This window comes from Carassius carassius, chromosome 36 (assembly GCF_963082965.1).
Source record: "Carassius carassius chromosome 36, fCarCar2.1, whole genome shotgun sequence".
NCBI classification, from domain to species: domain Eukaryota; kingdom Metazoa; phylum Chordata; class Actinopteri; order Cypriniformes; family Cyprinidae; genus Carassius; species Carassius carassius.
In genome coordinates this window covers 26,968,563-26,993,681 of record NC_081790.1, presented here as the reverse complement: position 1 = coordinate 26,993,681, position 25,119 = coordinate 26,968,563, and the positions used below count along the sequence as shown (strand labels likewise).

The 25,119-nt window shown below is 35.6% G+C and overlaps 2 protein-coding genes across 2 annotated transcripts in view; one reads left to right on the top strand and one right to left on the bottom strand.

The window, feature by feature from the left end:
• Positions 1–15,340, top strand: part of gabrb4 (gamma-aminobutyric acid type A receptor subunit beta4) — a 40,833-nt gene extending 25,493 nt beyond the window's left edge. The window contains exons 4-10 of the mRNA XM_059526824.1: positions 2,755–2,975; positions 9,167–9,249; positions 11,260–11,397; positions 12,413–12,565; positions 13,454–13,710; positions 14,349–14,438; positions 14,831–15,340. Of these exons, the coding sequence (XP_059382807.1) occupies positions 2,755–2,975; positions 9,167–9,249; positions 11,260–11,397; positions 12,413–12,565; positions 13,454–13,710; positions 14,349–14,438; positions 14,831–15,184 (1,296 nt within the window). The 3' untranslated portion in view covers positions 15,185–15,340. The remainder of the gene's footprint in view (positions 1–2,754; positions 2,976–9,166; positions 9,250–11,259; positions 11,398–12,412; positions 12,566–13,453; positions 13,711–14,348; positions 14,439–14,830) is intronic.
• Positions 1–25,119, bottom strand: part of LOC132117501 (protein sprouty homolog 4-like) — a 217,603-nt gene that overhangs the window by 72,143 nt on the left and 120,341 nt on the right. The window lies entirely within an intron of this gene.

Below are 25,119 nucleotides of genomic sequence, written 5' to 3'. Positions count from 1 at the left end.
ACTTGTGAGTCTTCCAAAAATAGTATAGTATTTAAAATACATTCAAAATAAATTGTATATACCCTAATTTGGAAGTTTGCAGCTCAATGAAAATCTCCACTGGTAATGAGAATATTATGGTAGCATTCATGTGCACACATTTTACAAGTGCAGTAACTCTGACTCATGAACTGAACGTAGTATTTCCTAGTTTAAAACCCCAAACTAGAAAATAGTTGATGCTCTTAATCTGACTAGTTACTGTGAGTATCACTGCTGTAGAGTGAATTGTTGTAAACCCGTCATCAGGTTTAGACAGTGTTTATGCCGCAAGCCGTCTCCTTCATGTGATGCTTGCATTAAACTGCAGGTGTGTTAATTAGCTCTGGTCACAGCATTATCAAACTCCAAGTGAAATTCAATTAAAATCCGGTGACAGTGAGATTGTTCTAGATTAAACTTTGCATGAAATCGCTCCGGGACATTGAAGGGACAGCACACTAACTTCACAAATGCTTTAAGAATGTACAGACATAACGGTCCAAACAGTGGTTTATTAATGGTTCAATTACGATTATAAACATTTTGTGATTATTTATCATGAATTATAAAATTACCACATACTGAGTCCTAGTTTGGGCTAAATTGACATTTTTCAAAATTCTGATTAATTTTGATTGTTAATTAATGTTTATTCCTAGAAAACTGTAGAAAGTTGTTTATTTAAATTTATTCAAGTTATTTAATTTTATAGAATATAGATATTCAAAATAAACATTTTGGCCTTCCTTGGTGTGTTTCAAACTGTATAAGCACGTGGATCAAATAAACACATTTACATAAACTGTTATTCATGATGTTTTGTACAGTATGTCCTCGTCTGTGAGTCTTAATTAATAATTGTGGATCGTCTTCTTTGGCAGAGGCAGATTTATACCTTACGGTTTTATAAAATTGCAAAGCTTATTAGAAAATAATGTAATATTCTGCATATTTAATTTGGCCTTCTGAGGTTGACTATTAACATTTTTTGATCGTTTGATAAAATAATAATAAAAAAAAAAAATAAATACTAGTTTCAGGAACTATTTCGTAAGGTTTAGCAAAGCTGTTAGAAAATTCCAGCTGCAATCCCTCCATTCATGGCCACTGTAGAGTTTCCTTCCAGTTCCAGTCAGTTTACATTTTTTTGAAGTATTCACTCGTATGTATGAAGTTGTTTTCCGTCACTTTCCCCCCTTCTCTTCAAGAACAAGTATGTCTCTTTGATTTATCCATCATGAAGATACTGCTGGAATTTCTTTGTACTGTGGTCTTTTGAAGATACTGTACAAACAAGTTTCTTCTGGCGGATGTTTTGTTTGACTTTCCTTTCCCTGGACATTAAAAAAATGTAGAGAAAGGTGCTGTGCTACATAAAAGAGGCAAAGAAAAACTGAAAAAAAGAAAAGAAAACTGATGAAAGTAAAGTGACAGATATTTTCTTCCATTGTGTGCCATACATCCGAGTGTAATGGATCATAGACAAAGAAAAAAAAAGTGCATTTAGAAAATAGACTGGGTGAACTTCCATTTCATGCTAACTTTAAATACATCTGTAATTTCTTAATTACCTGTATTGTCTTTGAAATTTGGGTGTGCTGTCAAATGTACTGACAAGCAATTACAGTAAACTAAGATTTAAAGGTTGTATTTGGTTATGATGTTTATTTGTTTTCCATTCATCAATTGCACAGAAAATATGAAATTGGCTAAAATCTACAGTTTGTAAACAAGGCCCTCACTGAGTGAATCAAGCACTTTACTGTACATCTTTGCTGACCATTTCCTTAAATCACTCAGCACAATTAAATGTAAGCTTATTACATTAGGCTAGTGCCTATACAGAATGTATTATCATTAAAATGCAGTTCACAGTTATCGTTAAAGCATCTCAGTGGATCTTAAGAGTGTCCTTAGCCAATCCTGTTTGCCCTACATCCAAAAGTCACTGCTCAGATGGACCTAATCCCATCAAAACATTATATTTGGCTGCTTATTTATTCTCTATAATGAGTTTTTCCTCCAGCATTTTCTTTCAAACCAGACAGAATGTTTTTCATTTGAAACATAACACTCGATAAAGGGTGATGATTATGAATTAAAAGGTGCATATATTATATAGTGCTATTTTAAGGAGCTGAAAATAGACCAACTCAAACCTGGTCTAAAGTCTGGTGCAATGTTTTTTCTTTGTTATTTAAAGAGCGTACACGCTTGCTTATTAAACAAAGGGACGCACAGCAGCACACAAACATGCCAAATATAAAAAATTAAAGGATTGCAGTGCATAAGATTGTTTTGTAGGCTAATTAAATTATATATAAATGCCTACATGTCATAATGGATAGTCATCGCATGTATAAGAATTAGGCAATCTCCATTTCATCTCGGAGATGCGTTCTGTCTTTGCGTTTGCCAAATTCCACCGTGTAAATAGCAAATCCGTCATGGCACGATCGTAACTGGCTCTTAAATGGAATGGAAGATGAGACTCTGATTGGTTACTTGCACGTTACGGCCAAAAAACACCCATTACTCATTAAGAGAATAGGGACAACCCATTTAGACCCGATTTGGACACACCCTGAGTGCACCTGCGCCGTGCGCTTTACACTTTGCATTTAGATCGTTAAAATAGGGCCCCAAGTGTTACTTTTGCCACCTGAAGTTATGTGCCATTGGAAATAACTGTACAAAATAAAGACTTGCATCACACCTCAATGCTCTTTGCAGGACTATACCATCACCATGTATTTCCAACAAAGCTGGAGGGACAAACGGTTGGCCTATGCTGAGATGGCTTTGAACCTCACCTTGGACAACCGTGTGGCTGATCAGTTGTGGCTCCCAGATACCTACTTCCTGAATGACAAGAAGTCTTTCCTGCATGGTGTGACGGTGAAGAACCGAATGATTCGGCTCCATCCAGATGGCACTGTTCTTTACGGACTGAGGTAAATGCCATTGCATCACTTTCTTAAAGTCTGCACGAAATCCAAACTGCCCCTATTAACTTTGTTAGTGCACAGTACTAGTCTTGTGGTGCACAATTAATCCACAGAAAAAAAGTTATTGTCTTCGTAACCATAGTCAAAATCAGAAAATTTGCTTTCCCTCAGAAATGCTATTCCTTCCTTCAGATTGACGTCCTCAAGTGTCAGTCTGCAGTGAGCTAGAGATATCGAGAATGTGTGCTAAAATCATACCCTCCCTCTAGTTTTCCTAATTCAACATTCTAATACGTCACAATTTGGTTGCAACTTCTGGTTGACACAGACTTTAAGATGATTTTAATAAACTGATAAAACTATAAAGCTTACTGTTTGTATCTAGCCTGCAACCATTTTATGCAACATCATTCTTGAATTAATTGTTCATATCAGTATCAAAGTTTATTGTTTAACTTTAATTATTTGTAAAACTTCATGTCACACCTGCTAGCACAGTTACAGGGCAGGTTATCTGTGGGAAAGCTTCTATTTGGGGTGTGTGAAAGATATCTGTTAATAGTTCACAGCACTGACAAAGCGTGTTGAAAATGAAGGTGCTAATGATATTGGGTGGAAAGTGTGATCAGATGATGATGATTTGCCTTTTTTGAGTTCAACTCTGATTCGAACTTCTTTGTTTGAACTGTTCGTCTCCTTTTAGACAAACGTCTACATCGAGGTGGTTCTTATTCTCAAAAAAATATGGATCTTATCCAGTGAAACTACAATTCGACAAAACAGCTCAAACCAGTGTATAAGGAAGTTAAAATAGCATGGTTGCCTCAGTGAATGCATTTTTATATTACTTTTGCTTTCGTTAACACTATTGTGTAGTTAAGGGTTAGGTTTTTTGTAGGGGCTTTGTTATTTTCCAACACAACACCATTTAGCAACACTCGCCAGATATTTATATGTACCTGAAGCAACCTAATAAAATATGCTGCAATACAGTACGTGCCTGAACGTAATATCAGTATTGCAGAAGCATCGCCACAAGAACATATTTCCAATGAGCATTGGTTGTATCAGAGCCCTGCTAATTCAACACTTATTCAACTGTCATTATATAGGGTAACAATATAGGCCACACTGTGCCACATCCAGTGTAGACAGCAATACTGATTATAATGGGTTCTCTTTGCTTTTGATTCATATCATGCTGCTCATATTCAGTTTAGACATGTAAAATTTTGTCACATTCTTATACCAACTTAATATATAGAACTAACAGTCAACCATTAGAACCCAACTCTAAATGGTTCCACATAAGATGGAACATCTAAGAACTGTTGTCTCAAATGGCATCCTTCTTTGGACAAACAGAGGCACAAGAATACAAACAAACCACTCTCCCTCCTCACTCTGCTATGCATTAACCCAGAACCGCTCTGGGTGCCCCACTCAATCAAACTATCAATAATGAAAGATGACAAACTGTTTCCTCTTCCAAGAGGCTCTGGCACAGGTGGAATCGAGGAATCGCAGCAAGGCCATAGGTCAGTTGCTTTTTTCCCCTGAGGGTCTCTCAAACCTGCACCACTGTAGAGAATTTAAATGTAAGGGGAACTAGAGCTTGGATGTTTGCAGCATCGATACGTCCACTCTTAATAACGTCTTAAGATGGGTCTTTGCTGGCTGTAAATTATTCATGAGTCAGGACTGTTGTTAATGTTTAATTATCATATCACGCCCTGCTGTGTCTAAAAAGAGATTTCAAATTAATGTGCCTTAGTCAGCTTTAGTACAGCTACAGTACGTATGCAAAGCATCCTCCATATGACACACAGATGCACAGGACGTGTAAATACGAGGTGGTTTGTGCTTTATGGGGATTTGGAGGAAAAAGCTTTTTTTATAGATTGTTTTCACTGAGCATCTAAGGTAACTGACTGTTTACAACACATTTCCAAGAAAGCATGAAATATAAGTGACATGAAAACAGATGAAAAACACAAGCAAGCAGCTGTTATTGCATAAAGTATGTTATATATAAATAAAGTGCTTTTACAGATGTTGTTTGCTCCTTAGCCACACACAGAGGTTGCGATTTGAAAGGTTTTGAAGATAAAAACAAATGCAACCCTGCGTGTTAATTATAGGACGCTCACAGTGAAATGCACAGACGGCAGTGTTATCTATATTACTATGTTACACCCATACTCCGTTTGCTGTCGCCATGTTTCCTGTGATTGTCTGTCGAGGTTATATACTGTATAACACTACAAGAAATTAGAGTTTTATTTTATAAATGGTTTGCTGTATCAATTACTAATAACTTGCTTTAGGGTAATGTAATGCAAATATTACTGAATTTAAAGTAATGCACTATGACTACTTCTGGATTACCTCAATATCATATGCTATATCTTTATATTATTATCTATAATAATAATAATAATACTATTTTAAATGGCACACATTTTATGCAGTAAAAGCAAGAACTTATATTTGTGTTTTTAATAAATGTTTGAAACTACATTTACAGTTATCATTTTCATTTTATTTGAATTCCTTTCCTGTATGTTTGCTGCTCAAATTCTATCATTCTATTTAACTGAAATGTTCACAACAGAATACAGTTACCTTTGTGTATTTTGATTACATAATGGCAGGGGTCAAAATTTACTTTTTTGTCAATTAAATTTAGAAAACCAATCTATTCTAAAATATACAGTGCAGTATTTTTGCTTCCTTATCGCAGTGTGATTTTTTATCCATTTGTCTTGTATATAAGTGACAGACAGAGTAGGTCATTTGTTACTCGCAACATCATAGAGGAGATGAGTCAGTCTCCATCTTTCAGCAAAATGACAGCTGTCACAAAAATGCGTAGAGGCATCATGATTTCGCTCTTATTATATTTATTTTGGAGGCTTAACACAAGGAAAGCTTCACATATGAGCTGTGGGGAAAGACTTCTACATGCAATGTGACAAGATTATAGTGAATTAGAAAAAATCTATCACAAATCATAGCCAATAAGAAGAGCATCTGGCTCTCGCTATACAATGAAATGGATAAGCATGTAATCAAATTATTTAAATATATATGCAAAATACTAATGAAGTCTTTGTCATGGAATGCACTTGTTTCTTTACACAGTGTTCCCTGTGTAAATTATAATTATCCTTTTTATATTTTCCTTAATATAGTTTCAAGATCTGAAAAATATTGTCACTTTATGGACTACAGTCTGGAATGATCGTTATTGTCCATCACAATACTCCATACATTAGAGCTGTTCACTAACATACACATGTCTGTCAGCATCAGATTTGACCAGCTAGAAGTTCCCCGGAGAGAACTGTGAGTCAGCACTGAGTACGTGGATCCAATCATTCCCAAACCCAGCATGAAGTCAGACTAGAGGAATGAGGTCAGAGGAGAATAATACTCTCATGGCAATGATTAAACGTGATATGGGTATACTGCATATGAGGAATGAATATAAATGCATTTTTAAATTTGCACCAAAATGATTTTTAACGCTGAGAAAAATTAAGAATATTACACATAAGTAAGAGATGTGTAAATACAATACACATCTCATCTGCACAAAAGAAAAAAAATGCAGAAACAATTCTCAAAAATAGCTAGTAAATTTCACAGATGATTACAAAGAAGTGGCTAGTATCACACTGAATGCATGAAATTTTGAAGTAGAACATCTGTATTTTCTTGTAACTCCAAAATAATTTATTATTATTATTATTGTTGTTGTAGTTGTTCATTCGTTCTTTCGATCATTCATTCATTCATACATTCACTCATTATTGTATGAACCTTGACACTCATGGTTGTTATATGAGAAGGAGCTGCAAAACACATTCGTTTTGTGATCAACAGAAGAAATAACACACATTTTGGAAGGACATGACTAAATAATGACAGATGTTCCATTTTTGTGCGAACGATTACTTCAAATGCTGAGAGGTGCTGAGAGATGCATTTCTGAGCAGTGACTGCTAACTAACTTGCGTTTTGTCTCAAGGCACCCAGTAGTCTCTGTGCAAAGTGTTGAAAAATGAGCTCTATGTTTTGAAACACTGTCAAAATGTTCTGCATAGCTGTTAAAATCTGGCCAGTTCTTGCATTTTTGTTGACGATGTGCTCTGAATTTAGTGTACTCAGTTCTCAGTGTTTTTTGTGTAGACAGATTAAGCAGGATAATATAATATAATATAATATAATATAATATAATATAATATAATATAATATAATATAATATAATTAATATAATATAATATAATATAATATAATATAATATAATATAATATAATATAATATAATATAATATAATATAATATAATATAATAACAATTTTCCGGTTGCAACATTATAGCTAACAGGTGAAGTTATGGAAAAATAAAGAATAATACACCTTAAATAGTACATTTTCATAATTTGCTGACCATACTCTTATGTCATGCCAGGTTAGATGTCAGTGTCCTTGTTATGTGTCATGATTGATTACAATGTGTCAACTTTAAATATGCACATGAAATTTTGTGAATTGAAAGCTATGACAGTGGAGAGGAATATTACTCAAATTAAGCATTGATTTGCATGCACTTAAAATAATAAACAGATTTTTAATCAGACCAGTTTAATGAACCATTTTGAAAATTGTTTGGCCAATTAATTGAAAAGAAGCTAAGTGATCTTCTGATAAATCTGTTTCATAATGCTGCTTATGACCTCACTGAGTGGAGCTCAACTGAGTTCAGTGTAGGTGATACATTATTTATACACTCAAGAGAACTTTAACATTTTAGCACCGCTCACTGGATATCTCATTTACAAACTGTGGCAATATGCAGTACAACCAACATGATAAAGCATTTCCAGATTCAAGTTCACCTTTTGCACATAAGACTGGATGCATTTTAGCGCCAGTCACTGGATATTTTAATTCGAAAGTGTCCATTATTATTAAACTATTTTTCTAAATGTATACAGTATGTTGCATAAAGGAGAGATGAACACATTACTTGTCATAAATATTTTACATTCACATTTGGCCTCCATCTGCTAAATGGAGTATTTCCCTATAAATGCCATGTAAACTAAGGTTAGTAATTAGCCTCTCTTCAGTAGATGTTGCACAGTGATAAACACAGTAACTGTAACTATTACTAATCTTTGTATTTGTATTTTCACAAAGCTTATATTTACTACAATAATAGTAATTACAAATTTCTTATGAACCAAGAGGAATATTCTAACAGTTTACATTTTAGAATAAGATGAATAACATCGTGCATATATTATTCTTTTATCATGTCATTATGCTAGCTATTATGTTAGCTATTCATTAGTCTGTTTGTTTGATGAAAAAAGATGAAATGTAGTTGCAATAAATGCTTTAAGAATCCGTACAACGGTAGCACTTTATTTTACAGTCCTGTTCCTCATGTACATACTATGTACTTATTATAGTAATTACAATAACTATGTAATAACTAGGTACTAACCCTGAACCTACCCCTAAACATAACCCTACCCCATGTAGTTACCTTGTATTACCAGAACTTTCTTAGATAAATACACTGTAAGTACACTATAAGTACATGTTAGTACACGTACTGTAAAATAAAGTGCAACCCGTACAACTGCAGCAGCGGAGGACAATTATTTTGCCGCATGAAACCTAAGGTCTTCTTTACTCTTTGGTGAAACTGCGGAAAAACTGATGACTGCGCTGTTTGATCTTTAGCTGACCAATCAGCAAAAAGGGGCGTTTAATTCCCATCCGCATGTAGAAATGTTTATTCATTTTTTTCTACCCCTAAACAAAAAGTGAAAATTTAAGCCGAAGTGACATTTGACAAAGGAGACGTTTTAATTTTTATTTTTTTACTTTCAATATTAAATGAAAAAAAGAATGAATGATACACAGATTCTTCAAGCACCATTTGCTTACCAATAATTTCATTTTCCTATTTTTTTTTCTTAGAATAAGAGAATAGATTTCAAGCATTACTCATGACTCAGATATTCACATGATGAATCAAGGCTAAGCTATGATTTCCTAAAGGTTACCAAGGTAACAGTGTCTCTCGTTCTCTGTCTCTCTCTCTCTCTCTCTCTCTCTCTCTTTCTATCCATTCCTTGTTTTTCTTGCTGTCCTTTTCTATTCTTTCTATTCTTTCCAGAATAACCACCACAGCAGCGTGCATGATGGACCTGAGACGGTACCCCCTCGATGAACAGAACTGTACCCTGGAGATTGAGAGTTGTAAGTGAAAGGAAATGTGAATGCACATACACATACTGGATATGTTTGAGATGTAATACTAGCACACTGAATCCGTAGAGAACATAATGCGACATATGCGAGTGCTTGTTTCTGCTTCTTCTTTGACTCTTTCAGAAGATAATAGCATCTCCTACCCAGTGTTATGTAGTAACTGATTACATGTAATCTGGATTATGTAATCAAATTCCAAAAATTAAGTACTAAAAAATTACATCTCAAGCAAATAGACAACGAATGAAACAAATAATTATGCAAGTTTCTACAAACTGGAACTGTCTAGCTGTGAAAAGACTTAGTCGTCATCATGTCCAGTGAGCTTCAGTATCTGTTGAGAATGTTTTTGAGGGCATAATATGCCAAACTAGGAAATCAGATGCCATGCAATGATGTCAAAGGACAGATTTTTTGTTTGAATTAGATCATTCAAAAGAACAAATATGAGGAAATGAATCAGAATCCCCATCACTGACGTCTAATCTAATTTCCATCAGTCATCTTCACAACCTACACTGCACAAACGCCAAGTCTGACTCAGGATCTAACCACATCACCTTGAAGAAACCGTGACCGTGCACAACAGCAGTTTGAACTCATCCAGCTCATCAATTTCACTTTTACTTCTTATCTCTGTCCCACTCCACAGATACCTAATGTAAGCAAACGTAATCATTAAGCCCATTTAGAGCAATCACCCATATCTGCAGTCCTGCCCGCTCTGTCTTTGGGTGTCAGGAGTGATAAATGTTCTTGTAGGGGTTTGACACTGAGGGCTCATGGCACAATTGACAGACGTAGGTAAGATTGAATGTGTTTGCAGGTTTATCAATGAGATGCCCTGCTCTATCGATCAGTCAGTCGTACCAGAATGGTGTGCCCTGTCTATCACGGGTACATCAGAGAAGCCCAGTCAAATAGCTAGATTTGTGTTTCGAATGATTACACCATGCACTTTGTTTTATGCTTACAGCAGATCAATGGGTCAGATGTTACTGCCTGCTGAGGCATGAGATTTTTCAGATTTGGTAGCATCAACATTTCCTTACTTTTGAAACTAATGTTTGCTATTCCAATAAATGCATGAAACACCAGAAAATGTTTCTTTGTAAACCACTGATAAATCACAGTCAGTGCAGAAAGGGTTCATTAATGTAAAAAATGCTTGTAAAAACGTTCTTATGTAAATTGTTGCATTAGTTGCGTAAACCCATCATTAATTTTTTTCTTACGTCTCATTTGTTACATACATTTTTCAAAACACCATTCTCACATAAATGACCTATTTTTGTGTAAATTATTCACAAAACCATTAAATTTTGTCTGACTCATTGTGTATACCATTCATAAAGCCATTCTAATGCGAATTGGTTCATTCAATGCCTAAATTTTGCACATATAAATTTCAGTCTGAATTACATAATTTGGGTAAAGCTGTTTTACAAACTTTTTTCTCAATTTGTATTCTTTTCACTGAGTCACACCAAGCTGCAGCATTATAGTATATATTAATGGTTGGAAAAGCAGATACAGAGAAATATTATTAATATTTATTTTACAGTATTTTGTTTTTATTTCAAAACACTTCATTTGCATACCTCTTGCCATTTTCTCCTTCTCATTGTGACACAGCTTGTCATACAGAAAGCACATTAAACACTCGAAAATGTGTGATGAAACTGAACAGAGCGAACAACTAGATGGCACACAGCAGAACCATTTATTTGTGCAATTATCAGTGCTGATAACGACACATAATGCAGGCCAATTTACACCTCACTAAAACACAAATCACATTTTTGTCACCATTGATGAAGGAAATAAATTAATTTGTTCTGTGCCTTCCGGTAGTTTGTGCCATGTAGTTCATTTTTCATTTTAGAAATCATCACTGAAATCTGTTTGCTAGATGTAAAACTGTCATTGTCTAGTGCTATGGTTGTATAAGACACATACATTATTAAACATTTATTGTTCTGTCTACAATCTCTGCAGATGGGTATACCACAGATGATATTGTATTCTTCTGGCAAGGAGGGGACAACGCCGTGACAGGTGTGGACAAACTGGAATTGCCTCAGTTCTCCATTGTGGAGCTACGTCTTGTGTCCAGAGAAGTGAGGTTTACTACAGGTATGCAGCTTACATTGCATTCAACGGATCAGTTTGTGTTTTCAGTGTGTGTGTGTGTGTGTGTGGGTGTGAACTTAACCATTGCCCTTGGCATTGCTCGTCTAAAGTGTTCTTACTCATATGTATATACTATTAAATTTATGGGCAAGTGTCCAACAAGAGTGACTAATAATAATAATAATAAAAAAACTGCTGCAGTTGATTAATCATTTTTATGCAAGCTTAGGCATCAGGTACTGTTCATTTTCAAATGATATTTAAATTACAGCCTGATCAAGTTATTCCCTTTCTCTTGGATAACATTGCTGCTAAGCTTCCAATGGAATTTGTTCTATTGCATCCTTATCCAAAATGTTTTCACTTCAGCCCAAGTGCAGGGAGACTGGAACCACAGGGAATTAACGGTAACAATCCTTTAACGTTAATAAATAGCCATAGCAATTTGAATAATCAGTACATCGAATGAGTCAATTATTCATACAACACCTTAAATTTAGCGGCATCATTTTAAAGCAGGCATTTGGAGGACAATCTTGGAAAGGCTTCTTGAGACATGCTGTTTACAGTTGTTTTAAACCGCACACCAGATTTTACACATAAACGGGACATGCTCTTCAGTTACATAATCGTATTTTTTCTCTCGAATTCCCTGTATTAAAGAGCTAAATTGAAAAAAAAATAAATAAATAAAAGGCACTGCAGGCTTTTGTGACAATTCTCAGAGGGACATAGACGCTGCCTGCTGAGAAGGGGGTTTCAGAAAAATCTGCCATGTTTGCGACTTTCTGCCACGTTTAATTGGAATGGAACTAGTCCCTGGGAAGGAATCCAGTGCTTTGGGGAAATTAAATACTCCATCTGAACAAATGGGAAAATGACTATCCGTTGTCAAAGTGCAGACTTTGACAATTGCAAATTGTAGATCTGTTTTTCCTGTGCTTGCTCTTTTGTGCTTCCACTTACATGTTGACATCTCTCTTTTTTTGGCTTCTGCTATGTGTTTGTGTCTCCCCAGGTTCATACCCTCGGCTGTCGTTGAGTTTCCGCATCAAGAGAAACATAGGCTACTTTATCCTGCAAACTTACATGCCCTCCATCCTGATCACAATCTTGTCCTGGGTCTCCTTCTGGATTAACTACGATGCTTCTGCTGCTCGTGTGGCCCTGGGTAACCTTTAACATTTTGTTCAACAGGAAGTGATTTTTCCCCCTGTATAAAACAATATCAATCATTTTGAGTGTTCAGATACTCTTACATTCTTTACGTTTTGTCAATTTAAGTATTTGAAGCCTTTTCACATGACCTACATGAGTGCTTCTCAATGCAATAAACTAGTGGTTTCAAGTGGTTTCAACTTTGACTCCATCTGCCACTGGAAGATTTGCATTATGTATAATTATGTGGGTGATGTAGGTACAAAATTAAAATAAGACTAATTCAATGTTTATGTTGATCAAGTATGTCTAAAATAGCTCCTTAGCATTCCTACTGTATTCATCTCAGTGACAATTGCTTAGCTTAGCTTGATAATTGTTTTTTTATTATATATATATATATATTTTTTTTTTTTTTTACACAAGTACAGTGCTGTGCAAACCAGCCCAAAGCATTCCAGGACATAAAGCTTTGTGAAACAATGTATGTTTTAGTATATTTCCAGAATGTTGCTCTTTTTTAGCACTGAAATTGTTACATCTTTAGTTTGTTTAAAAAATAAAAAACTGTTGACACATCCCTTACACCTTAACCAAGCATGAAACCTACCCATACCACCAAACCTGTCCCTAACCTTACCTGTATCCCACCTCAATAGCAGAAATAGTGTTTGCAATTCCATATGATCACAATAAGTATGTTTTGATGTAAGTACATAGTTGTTACCCAAAAAAGAGTTAGTTCAGTTCAGTCTTATTTAACTTTTTTCTTTTCTTTGGGTATATTTTATTGCACCTTGGGCATAAAGTAGGGACATGACATCCCTGTTAAGTGGTCCATGAATGCCCTGACACAAGTCGTGTGAACAAGACATGGTTCATTCATGTGGCTTTCTTGCAGGTGTAACTACGGTGCTCACAATGACAACCATCAACACCCACCTGCGGGAGACCCTCCCAAAGATCCCCTATGTGAAAGCCATCGATGTCTACCTCATGGGCTGCTTCGTCTTTGTTTTCCTGGCCCTGCTCGAATATGCCTTTGTAAACTATGTGTTCTTTGGAAGGGGACCCCAGCAGCAGAAAAAGATCAACGAAAGGCTAAACAAAGCCAACAACGAGCGTCCCCGCTATGAAGAGAAGCGTCTGAGGGAACAGGTACGCAAAGTCTCTTGTAAACCATTAATAACGGTTGCAGAGTTCATTTCTGTGCTTATTAAAAGCTAATTTAAATTAATTTAATAAGCGTTGACAATATTCATGCATGTCTAAACTAATCCATACGAACTTAGTTTGTAAGCAGAACAACTTCACTCATCAAAATAACTATCGCCTGAATGAATCACATCACCGCTAAAAACGAACATTCAGTAGCCCTTTAACCATCACTTTACTTAATCAGTGACGTATTTCATTTGATTGAAGCTGCATTTCATTATTAAAAGAAGTTCCTCTCACTCAGAAAATTACATATTACATTGTCAGCTTTATATTTAGTCTGCTTTATTGCCACAGGCTTCTCTTTCAATTCGAGTACCGTAGAGATAGACCGATTCATTTTACCCTTCTCAAAATATGTCAGCCATTTTCATACTTACAACAACTAAGCTTAGTGACTAAACCAGACTAATGAGAGCTTGACTGAATTAAAGCATTTGTGTCTGTGTCTTTTATGCAAGCTCTTTCTTATTCACCCTCACATGTATGCACTTTTGTATTCTTTGAAAATTGTTGCTTGATTGTCAGTTAATACGGGCGTTTTAATGTTCTCTTCATTTTTTCTTTCACATTGCAAGGACTCCATTTCAGCGCCGTTTCAAAGCAACACCCTCAGGTCATATACACAACGAAGAAATCTGTATCTCGAGGAACAAAGAAAAGTTGGGGTACATGCATTTAGAAATCATATCAGTTGAAATGTAGACTCGTTGATGAAATATTTTCATTAACTACTGTGAGTGTGTGTGGTGGCCATCTCATTCTGGGGTGCGTTTCCCAAAGCCATAGTTGCTAACTAAGTTAGCAACTTTGTTGGTTGCAATGCAATTTCCCATTGCCAACCAACTAAGTTGCTAACAGGTTAGCAACTATGGTTTTTGGAAATGCATACCTGAACGATTCTTGTAAAGTTTTATCTTCCCAAGTAAAGTTTGTTATAACTGTGACATCACATCATCGTTGCATTCGCATGAAAGGTTGAACCCTGTTTGAGACAGTTTAGGACCGTCGCTTTCCTATGGCCGCTCATGACCAGCCTTCTCTCTTTTGTTGTTTTAAGGTGGACGCTTACGGAAACATTCTTCTCACCACTTTGGAGATGAACAATGAGGTGATGCCGTCCGACGTTGGCAGCAGCGTCAGTGACTCACGGAACTCCGTCATGTCCTTTGACAGCTCCGGAGTGCAGTTTCGCAAGCCCATGGCTTCGCGGGACGGGTTCAGCCACCACTCATTGGACCGCAGTGCCATGCGCAGTCGTGCCAACTGCCGGCTAAGAAGGCGCTCGTCCAAGCTGAAGCTCAAAATCCCCAACTTGGCGGATGTTAGCACCATTGACAAGTGGTCCCGGGTCATTTTTCCTATCACTTTTGGATTCTTCAACCTTATCTATTGGTTGTATTACGTGAATTGATACGTGTTCCCCTAGGAAACATGGGCCATATTTTGAGAGCACATTGAATTGGCTTTGATACAATTGGAAAATATGTGTACACATATATGAAGTTGATACATATGTATATGCATATTTCTATATATTCTATTTCTATATACACATGCGTGTGTAAAACTAAAGGACTTTTCTGCTGTAAAAAAAACCATTAAAAAAGAGATACGTATTATATAGAATAACTTGAATGTTTAAGAATAATACAAAAGAAACCTTTCAAGTATTTGAATTCTTTTCCTTCTGAAACAAACAACGAGTAACATACATTAGTCCCCTGTTCGAGGGTATGGAACTAAAGACTGCATGATATTTTTTCCAAAAGAAAAGATCGCAAGAGAAAAAGAACGTCTCATTGGCTTTTTATCGATACTGTAATCAACCTGTCCCAACTGCAGCTCATGAAATCAGAAGTGGCTTGTGCATTTCGGGGCATCATCCGAGCGGCCCCCAGACCCCATCCACTGCTTTCTCCATCCACATGGAAGAGACTGACGGAAATGTCCGTTTCTACACTGTACAGCAGCCTCTTTTGGAATTATGTGTCATTCTTTGGTTTTGATTAAAGCGTGCTCTATATCGGACCTCTCAGCTCTGGTCAATGGTTTACACTGGACGACCATCTTGAGTTTTAACCAATGCATCCTGCCCAGAGTCAGTATGTTTCATTTTCTCTCTTCACTGTTTTGCAGATTCTCCTTTCTTTCAGTTTTGGGCTAAGGGTTTAATTCTATTTTTTGGAGGGTATCACCTAAACATGTTCTAGAGGCAGTTCATTAGTAGACATTAAACCACTGGTATGCTTCATTCATTGGGAATTTAAGAAAACTAAGAAAAAAACAAAAAAGAGTGCATTCATTCATTCAGTAGCCTTATTGACATGGTCAGGTAGTATTGTTGTTCTTTCTTTACTCTTGTTCCTAGTGCATTCCATCTGTTCTATTGATACAGTATTCATGAACATCTTGTAGAGCTTTGTGTTTTTTGGAATGGAGGGAAACCCTTAGTGAGCTGTAATGTTTCTTTAGAACTTGGATTTGAAGTTAGTCCAATTATGTGAAAATTTACAAAATAAGGAGAGAAAAGATTAGTGTGTATTCAACAGGGGATGTGACCATGTTTTTATCTGTTTTACGTTTAAGTCAACCACTCGAACCATAGTGTGACCTGATATTGTACATATTCAGTCATTGTTGTGATCCATCCTGAGAATGATATATGCTGATGTTTTTAGTTTCTCTAAAATGTGCCTGTTTGAAACCTGAAGGATGTGTCCTCAGTTCATCAATCAGTGAAAGAGGGCCGAATGACCCTTGATCTTTGACCTTTCACTTTAAGCACTGCAGACCCACCCACAGCTCTGACGTTTTGCATCTTGGGATTGAATCTCAAAGATGAATGACATCAGCAAAATCAGGAGATAAAAAAAATGCTTCTGAGTCTTTTCGGGGCAAAATGACATGTACGATAAAAGCCATGAACTGAAGTGACAACCAAAAAGGCCTATAATCCATTTCTCTTTTTACCATGAACCTCTGACTAACATTTATTTTGGGCTTCGCCTCATTATGATTTACCTCAGCTTCATTGACATTGAGGTTACCAGATCTTTCTCTATCTCCAGGTGACCGCTCAATTTCATTTATCAGTTCATCTGCCATCCACGTTCATTCATAGCTCATTTCTGATAGTATCTAGATGTCTCACTGCTCAGAGTAGCTCAGTTGAGGAGAAGCATCCCAACAAATGCTTTTCACAGCAATGTTTTATCAGCTCTTGAAGATGTGGATGAGAACTGAATTGCTGAATAACTGAGCAAGGGGACATTTAAAAGTGAAGAGAAAGCTCCCGGTGGTGGTTTGAGAACACGAGAGCCCTGGATTTGCTTGAGTTCCCTGAGGAGGATCTTCTGAGCAGGCCTCAGACCTCAGCAGAGTCCCTTGGCTCTCGACCCCCCACACCAGACCTCTCAACACTCGGGAAAGTGTGGACCAGCCACCAAATCACCAACAGATCACTCATTCCATGGAGAAACAAAGGAGTCAGGGAAATCCAAAGGTATAGGAGGCTGTACCTAAAGGTACTTGTTATTTGTCAGCAGATGACCATAGAAGCAAGTTCAAAGGATTTCCTCTTATTATATTTGATATTGTGAGCACGACCATAACACCTGTGCAAGGGAGCCAGTACTCTCAGTGCAAAGCAAGACATGCACAGTTGCATGCACAGTGTAGCAATTAAGTTAAGAGCAAATCTGCACTAAAAGAGGATAAAGGCTAGAGTGCTTTTCTTGAGAAACCCTAACTATTATGAGTGTTATGGGGTGCCTTGGCCAGTTCCAACTCTCAGTAGGCATTCAAGATGCTGCAATGCTTTGCCAATGAAGGTTCAAAAGCAGAGTAGTTAGGTATACACATTTAATCTATAGCGTTAAGATGTGCATTTATAATGTAGATCAGACCTTTTAAGCTACAATATCGGTCCACCTCTACTAGTGCAGTGTTGTAGACAAGTGTAGTGATAAGTTGAAAATGCCAACTGCACCATTAGCCAACTTTCTCTTAATGTATTCAAGGGAACAGGAGCAGGTTATTATTATTTATTTATTTTTTTTTTTTTTGAGACTGGAAAATAGAGTTTGCTTTGCCTTTGACAAATTGGAAAAGGTGGAAAAGTGTCATGACGTCTAGGTGGCATATATATATTTAAGTTATTATTGATCGCCAGCCACTATTAACTGATAAGACTGCACAATTAAAAGTATGTTGATATATTTTTGTATCAGATATTTCTGCTCTAAGTTATCAATTAGTGTTAATAAGTGCTCTAATTGTTTCCTTAGAGTGATTAATAATAGAGAAAAAAATGCATACAATATCATAATCTGTAGTTCGGTATATAATCCATGAGAATAATTAGAAATTCTTAGTAGTAGATTGTACAAGAGGTTCCATAACTATATACAGTACATATATAAGTTAGCACCCATTTACTACATAGCTTCTTTACCTTCTAGTGGACTTGAGGGCACTATGCAGTCTTTCGCGCTAATGCTCAGTTTAATGTTCTACAGGGTAATCTGAAACATTATTGGTCCATGCATCCTGGCCAATCACGATAGGCAAGGGTGGAATTTTCCGATAGCGTGGGGATTGGTGAAATGCTAATACAGCCATACTGTGCCACTGAGACATGTTGGATGTTGAATATGTTCAGGTGGATATTGTGTTGATCATCAACATGGTCTTGTAGCACCAGCACTCTGTTTATTCACAGTGAGCTTACACCTAGAACAGATTTTTGGTAAGGTTCTGGTTTGTGGGCATTCGTCCCTGCAAGATTTGCCTTATGCACTAAGCATTTGTCATGAAATATTTCTGAGCAATACAATGCAAATACAACAAAGTTCATGAGAGAGGGATTCTCTTTCAGCTCAATTCAAGCCTTAAACATGGTTATAGAACATAATAATTTGATCATTGAACATCTGGGGTACAAGATTTACAACCTAGAAAATATAGTGATAAATTAGTTCCCTCAAATGTCTCACACCGGTACTCTGGCTATGTTTCCACTGCTTAGAACCCTAGAACCTCAAAATGTAGAACTAAATATTTACAGGTTTAGAATTCTGATGTCTCACTTTTAAAATTGCACCTCTATCTTACAGTTATGACTTTATTTCTGTTAACTATGTCTTTTTATCTCACATTACTCACAGTTTCTTGTAAATGTGACTTTAACCTCACAATTTCCAAATTATATTGTACAATTATATATTGTTTTTTTACATTTTATCCAGGTTATTTGGTTCTGGGTTTTGTAAGTGGAAACATGGATATTGTAGAGTTAATTCACAACAGAAAGTATGATATGAATAACCTATTAAAAAAAATGCATAGATTACTTGGATTACTGATTACGTGGCAAGTAATAGTACAAATCATTCCCACAGCATAGAGGGTTTACACATAGCTCAAATACTAATTTCTTTACAGTCAGCCTGTTTGGTCTGTTTGCAATCACTCTAAAAAATGCTGTGTTGTTTCAACCCAACTCTGGGTCAAATATGGACTTATCCAACTGCTGGGTTAAATTTTTACATTACATTTTTAACCCAAAAGTTGGGTTAGTCCATAATTGTTTTTAGATCAACCCAGAATTTTATTTTATTTATTTATTTATTTATTTTTATTTTTTGAGTCTGCAACCTACTGCAGTACTAAGACATTGATAGATAGGTCTACAATGGCACAAGTTGCTGTTTTAGAAATAGCTATCAGGTTAATCATACAGTCTCACATATGTTTCACTATCTGAGGGAGTTTGTGCATGCAGCAAACCATACTAGCATTTTAGCTTTTTATTTGAAAGTTTGGTTTCACCATAGTGCTAGAATAGATCAATTGTAGTTAAGACTAATTGGCCAGTTTACAAGGGACATTTGGCCAAAATACTCAGATAAATGTAGCAGCACTGAGTTGAGAGAGTGATGGTAGTTGACTCATGGCACTCCATGTTAAATTAGCTTTGTAATCTTAATTTCAAAATCACAAAGTCTACATTGTTACTTATTCTGCAGGATTAGCTATTTTTTATTCAAACAACTTGTGTCTTTTGTTGTGTATTAGATTTTTTAGAAATCAATCAATTTTGAAGGTTGGTGGCTCTGTTATCAGTCTATTGCAGAATGTGTCAGACGTGTGTCAGACATGTGGGGTTTAAATTGTGATAGAAATTACTGCTAATTACCACTTTTAGCTAGTGATGCACAAGACAGCATTCAGTTTTGACCACTTTAGTATACATGTGTCATTACTAGCATTTGGCCATCCTTTGCCACCTTAAAAACTGTGTTTGAAAAGAAATGGGTCCTTCGTGTCTATATTGGTAACAACTAATCTTGCACACTCTCTGAAGAATAGTGGCTCAGCCATAGATAGACTGTTGCAAGTCGCAAAAATGGCAGACTCCATCTATTGAGATGGATATTATTTAGGAAATAATGGGATGGGAATAGCATTTAGAATAGCATTGTGTCAAGGTAGCATACTCTTGAGCACTGATGAGATCGTTGGCCTTTTTTGGAGAATGTGACTCATCGTAATATTAAAGTATTATTTCTTCGGTGTAATTTGCTATCTGGTTAGGGGATAGGGGACACTTTTTCCTTTTGCCTTGCACCTTGCTTTAGTTCTATAAGAATATATTGTTTGTTAATGTTTTTTGTCCTTTTTTTAAACAGCTTTGCACAACTTACAGCGGGTTTGGGGAGGGTTTGGCAGAACTCAATGAGGCTAATGTGTTCTGATGACAACGAAGGACATAAGTATCTACGCACTTCATACAAATCACCCCATATGCTCACTTTCACATTTTCATACCATTAACATAACTCGACAAATCATCCAATAGCTTTTACTCGAGTACATTGTTTCTTGTCTTTTGCAACATCCACCAATGAAGCAGGAGAAAAGGAAGTACAAAAACTGTTGAACTGATTTTAATGTGAATTTTCTTGCCTCTTGTGTATATGTGTAATTACATGTGAATTGTATTGTAAATATGATATCTTTCACTTATATTTCTTAATGCATGAACAAAACAGGGCAGTTGGTAATAACAGCTAGCCTCAATGCTACTGGCATGGACAGCTTTTACAGCACCGGCATAACTTCTGCAAACCAAACCTATCTCTGAAAAAGAAAAAAAAGAAAAAGAAAAGGAGAAAAACTCACAAAAAGATACCGGTTTTGTTTTGCATGTCTCTTTTCGGAAAGGTTTATTTTCATAATTTCTTTTCTATTCTAAAACTGGCCATTCATATCACCCACACATAGAAAGAAAGCAAGCTTTTTGCTTCTTCCTGTGCACAGAGATCGAACCAAACACTGTAAATCCTAAATTAAAAATAGAAAACAAAAAAGAAAAGTACTAAATCTGAAAAGGAAAGTTATGGAGAAAATGATTCATGGAATCATCACTTAAAAAAAAAATATGCGAAGATATGCACATTTTCATCCTCTCTTGCTTTTTTTGTATATCACATACAGATGAGAGTAGATAGACACACCTATTAAGCCATTAGTTCAAGGTAGACTAGACCTGCTTACATCTCGTTGAGCAAAACAGCAAGTCAAAGTTTCATGCCATGAGAATGCATGACTGGCTGGATTGTTTTTTTTTTTGTTTTGCGCCAGGATAGCTTTAATGATAAAGCGAATTATAACACATAAACACAGCACACACAAGCGAAGTATTAACCTGAAGAGAAAATCCTCAAAACATTTATTTGGCAAATATCTAGTGCAACCATTTCATACCTAATTTAAGAATTCAATTGCTACTCAGAACTCTTTCATTTCATTTCTAGTTGCCTGTATTTGTTGTATTCTTTAAATGAATTGTTAACTTTATTGTTGATGTTTTCTCATAGAAAGGAAATATATTTCTACTTTACATCCTGCCCTGAAAGTAAAATGCATTCTGTTTTTGTGTTGTACTGGTTTTGTTCTCATTAAGCTCTTGGTTTGATTCTGTTGAACTATTGAGGTGTGATAATTTTTGATGATCCATTTGGGGGTATGATTTGTCTCCATGAAATCAACATTTGTAAAGTATAAGGTTGTATTCTCTTTTCTTTTCTTTTCTCTTTCTTTCTTTTATTTTTGTCAGTGCCAATTAATGTAATGGTGTCGGTCAGCTTTTCTAGGTGTTTGAGCAAAATGTGTTTTTTACTAATACAAGATGTTACAGTATGTGGTACAAAAAAAGGGGTTATAAGTAACCAACTGACTTTTTACAAATAAAGGCTTATACAGTAAAGAACGACAATGCAGAAGTCTTTTTCATTTACCATTTGCGGACTAATGTTTGCATTTTTTTACATCTGACTATTTGTTTTAACTAATTAGTCCCCAGATGGTAAATCATGTATGTTTTCAGAAAATGATGTAAAGAGATATGTTTAAAGTGCTGCAGGTCTTCACACTGTCATTTTCTTTTCTTTCTGTTTTTAAAGGGCTGCAGAGAGGGAAAACATACACATATATAGGGCAAAGAGATTGCAAACAGACACAAGAAGTGAAGATCACAACATTATATTGTATAATCAGTTTTTGAATTTGAATATAATAATGACACATTACTAAAGATACACCTCAAGCCCAACCCTTGGTCCTTAATAAAGTACCATCAGAATCCTGCTGGAAGAGTGTAATCTTTGCCCCACAACAACATTAGTCTAGATGCTCATATTTGGCAAGATTCTGGAAGAAAAGACATGCATTTTAGGAGTCACATATGCCGTTACTTACTTTGATGAGAAACTGAAACAGTTGCATCACTTCATAGAAACTTTTTAGGAGACAAACTGAATTAAAAAGTCTAAATACAGGAAGAACCCAGCTGCAATCCAGTAAAATCTCCCTTAATGTCTTCATTAGTTCATAGTCTGTTAGATTTGTTAAATGTAACTTTTTTTTTTTTGAAGGGGGGGGGGGTTCCTCTTTGATATGTTGGTTGCATTTTGTGGATTATTCAAGCTTTTACTGAATAGGGAACAAATTTGTGTCTTGTTATATATCTAAAAGCATTAGATGAACCAATTCCATGTTTTCGATTCCATCGAACAACATTTTTTATTCTGGTCTGTCCGACTATAATAGTATTGATTTAATTAGTGACATACAACAATCTCATTAATACAACAATTTCATAAATTGGACACAATTTGTTGAATTTTTTATATTTTGAGGCATTTATTTTATTTATTTTTTAAGAGAGAGAGAGTATATGATAACTTTTTTTAAGGTGTCCTTGTTACACGTTACATATACTTACTATTAAAATAGCGATTAATTATGCATTATTAACCATATGCTAACCATATGCTGTAGTAAGCACATGTAGTCAATTATTATTACTCAGTACTTAAAAGTATAATTAAACTGTAACAAGGGGACCTCAAAATAAAGTGTCAGGAGATTTTTTGTTACTAAATAATATTAATGACTAAAATCAATGTTTAGCGTATAGCAAAACTGTACTGTACTGTACTGTACTGTACTGCAAAATTCATTATCATCACAAAAATATAACTTGGTGACCTTAACTGCTAAGTACTTGTATAAAAAAACATGTACAATGTACTAACTGTGTTCATATTGTATTGCAAAACACTTTTGCTGATATTGAGGTGGGATACGGGTAAGGTTTGGTGGTATGGGTAGGTTCAAGGGTGGGTTAAGGTGTAAGGGATGGGTCAACGGTAAAATTATAAATGTAACTGCAATTAATTGCAGATTTAATTACATGCAGTATAATATATATATATATATATATATATATATATATATATATATATATATATATATATATATATATATATATATATATATATATAGCAAAAACATATAGGTACTAGGGCTGGTAATTTAATGCGTTAATTAAATTAATTATGGAGAAAAATAATGTGTTAAAATTATTAACGCATTTGATGCACTTGCCCCATCCCAGACTTACTGTATGTGGATCATCTGCCATTTGATACAGTCGACTGATGACTAATATGAGGCAGGGCAACAATTTACTGCGTGATGGAGCCTAGAGAATATCCCTAAAATTCAAGATATGGGGCAAAACGGCTGTTTGAGGTTGTGTCTCATATTTACATCACATAGTTAAGAAATATCACACGAGAAGTAGGCTAAGTGCAATATCACACGAGTGCAAATGTGATACTCATTGTATACAACAATTCATTAAGAAGTTAATATTGTGTTATTTTAGACACAGTGTTGTCTGTTTTGGTCTATTTTGTCAATCAAAATATAAAGACAAAGCAGAACTGTTCATCCCCGAGCAATCTACAGCAGTATTTCATTACTTGATCCACATTTCGAATGAATTTGGTGAACCATTTGGCACATTGAACCATTATTCATAGTCGCGGTGGCTTTGAAGTGGCACTGCACAGACCGATCTGTGTTTGACATCAAAGTACAGCGAGAGCGATTCAAAAGCACAAGGAGTCGTCTGCTCTCTAAGCTCTTGTGGTTTTTTGATGTCACCCACCGATCGGTCTGATGCTGATGATCCACTTCAGGTCGAACAAGCCTAATGATTCAATGAACCATTCATAAAGAACCTTTTACTTCACTCCTGAATGAATCAGCCATTTGAACGAATCAAATGAATGAATAAATGACTCAATGACTTAATCATTAAGACATTTAACACCACCTACTGGCAGTTTTAGTTTATTACTTAGAGTATCATTTTATTAATTAAGTAATTTTATATTTCTAGAGTAATGATAATAAAATTAAGAAAATAAATTATTAAAGTTATAGTTCACCCAACCAAAAATGACAATTATATCATAATTTCCTCACATAGTCCAAAAGAGTATGTAATAAATGTTATCAAACAAAATATTTCTTGCTAAACCTACTTTTTGTAATCTCTGTTTGATGCTTTACACAACAATGGGCCCTATAATACACCTGGTGCAATGCGAGTTTCAGTCCGACGCCATTCGCATTTTCCCGTCCAGCACCATGCCGTTTAATTAGCAAATGCGTTAGCGTTCATTTCTGCGCCCATGGGCGTGCTGGTCTAAAAAAAGAGGCATTTTTAGGCACATTGCTGGCGCATTGCTATTTTAAGGAGCTGAAAATAGATTGCACCATAGACCAACTCAAACCTGGTCTAAAGTCTGACGCAATGTTTTTTCTTTGTTATTTAAAGAGCGTGTTAGTATAGGCGGGTCCACAATGTGCGTACACACTGCTTATTAAACACAGGGACAAACAGCTGCACACAAACATGCCAAATATAAAAAAAATAAAGGATTGCAATGCATAAGAATTTTTTTGTAGGCTAATTAAATTATATATAAA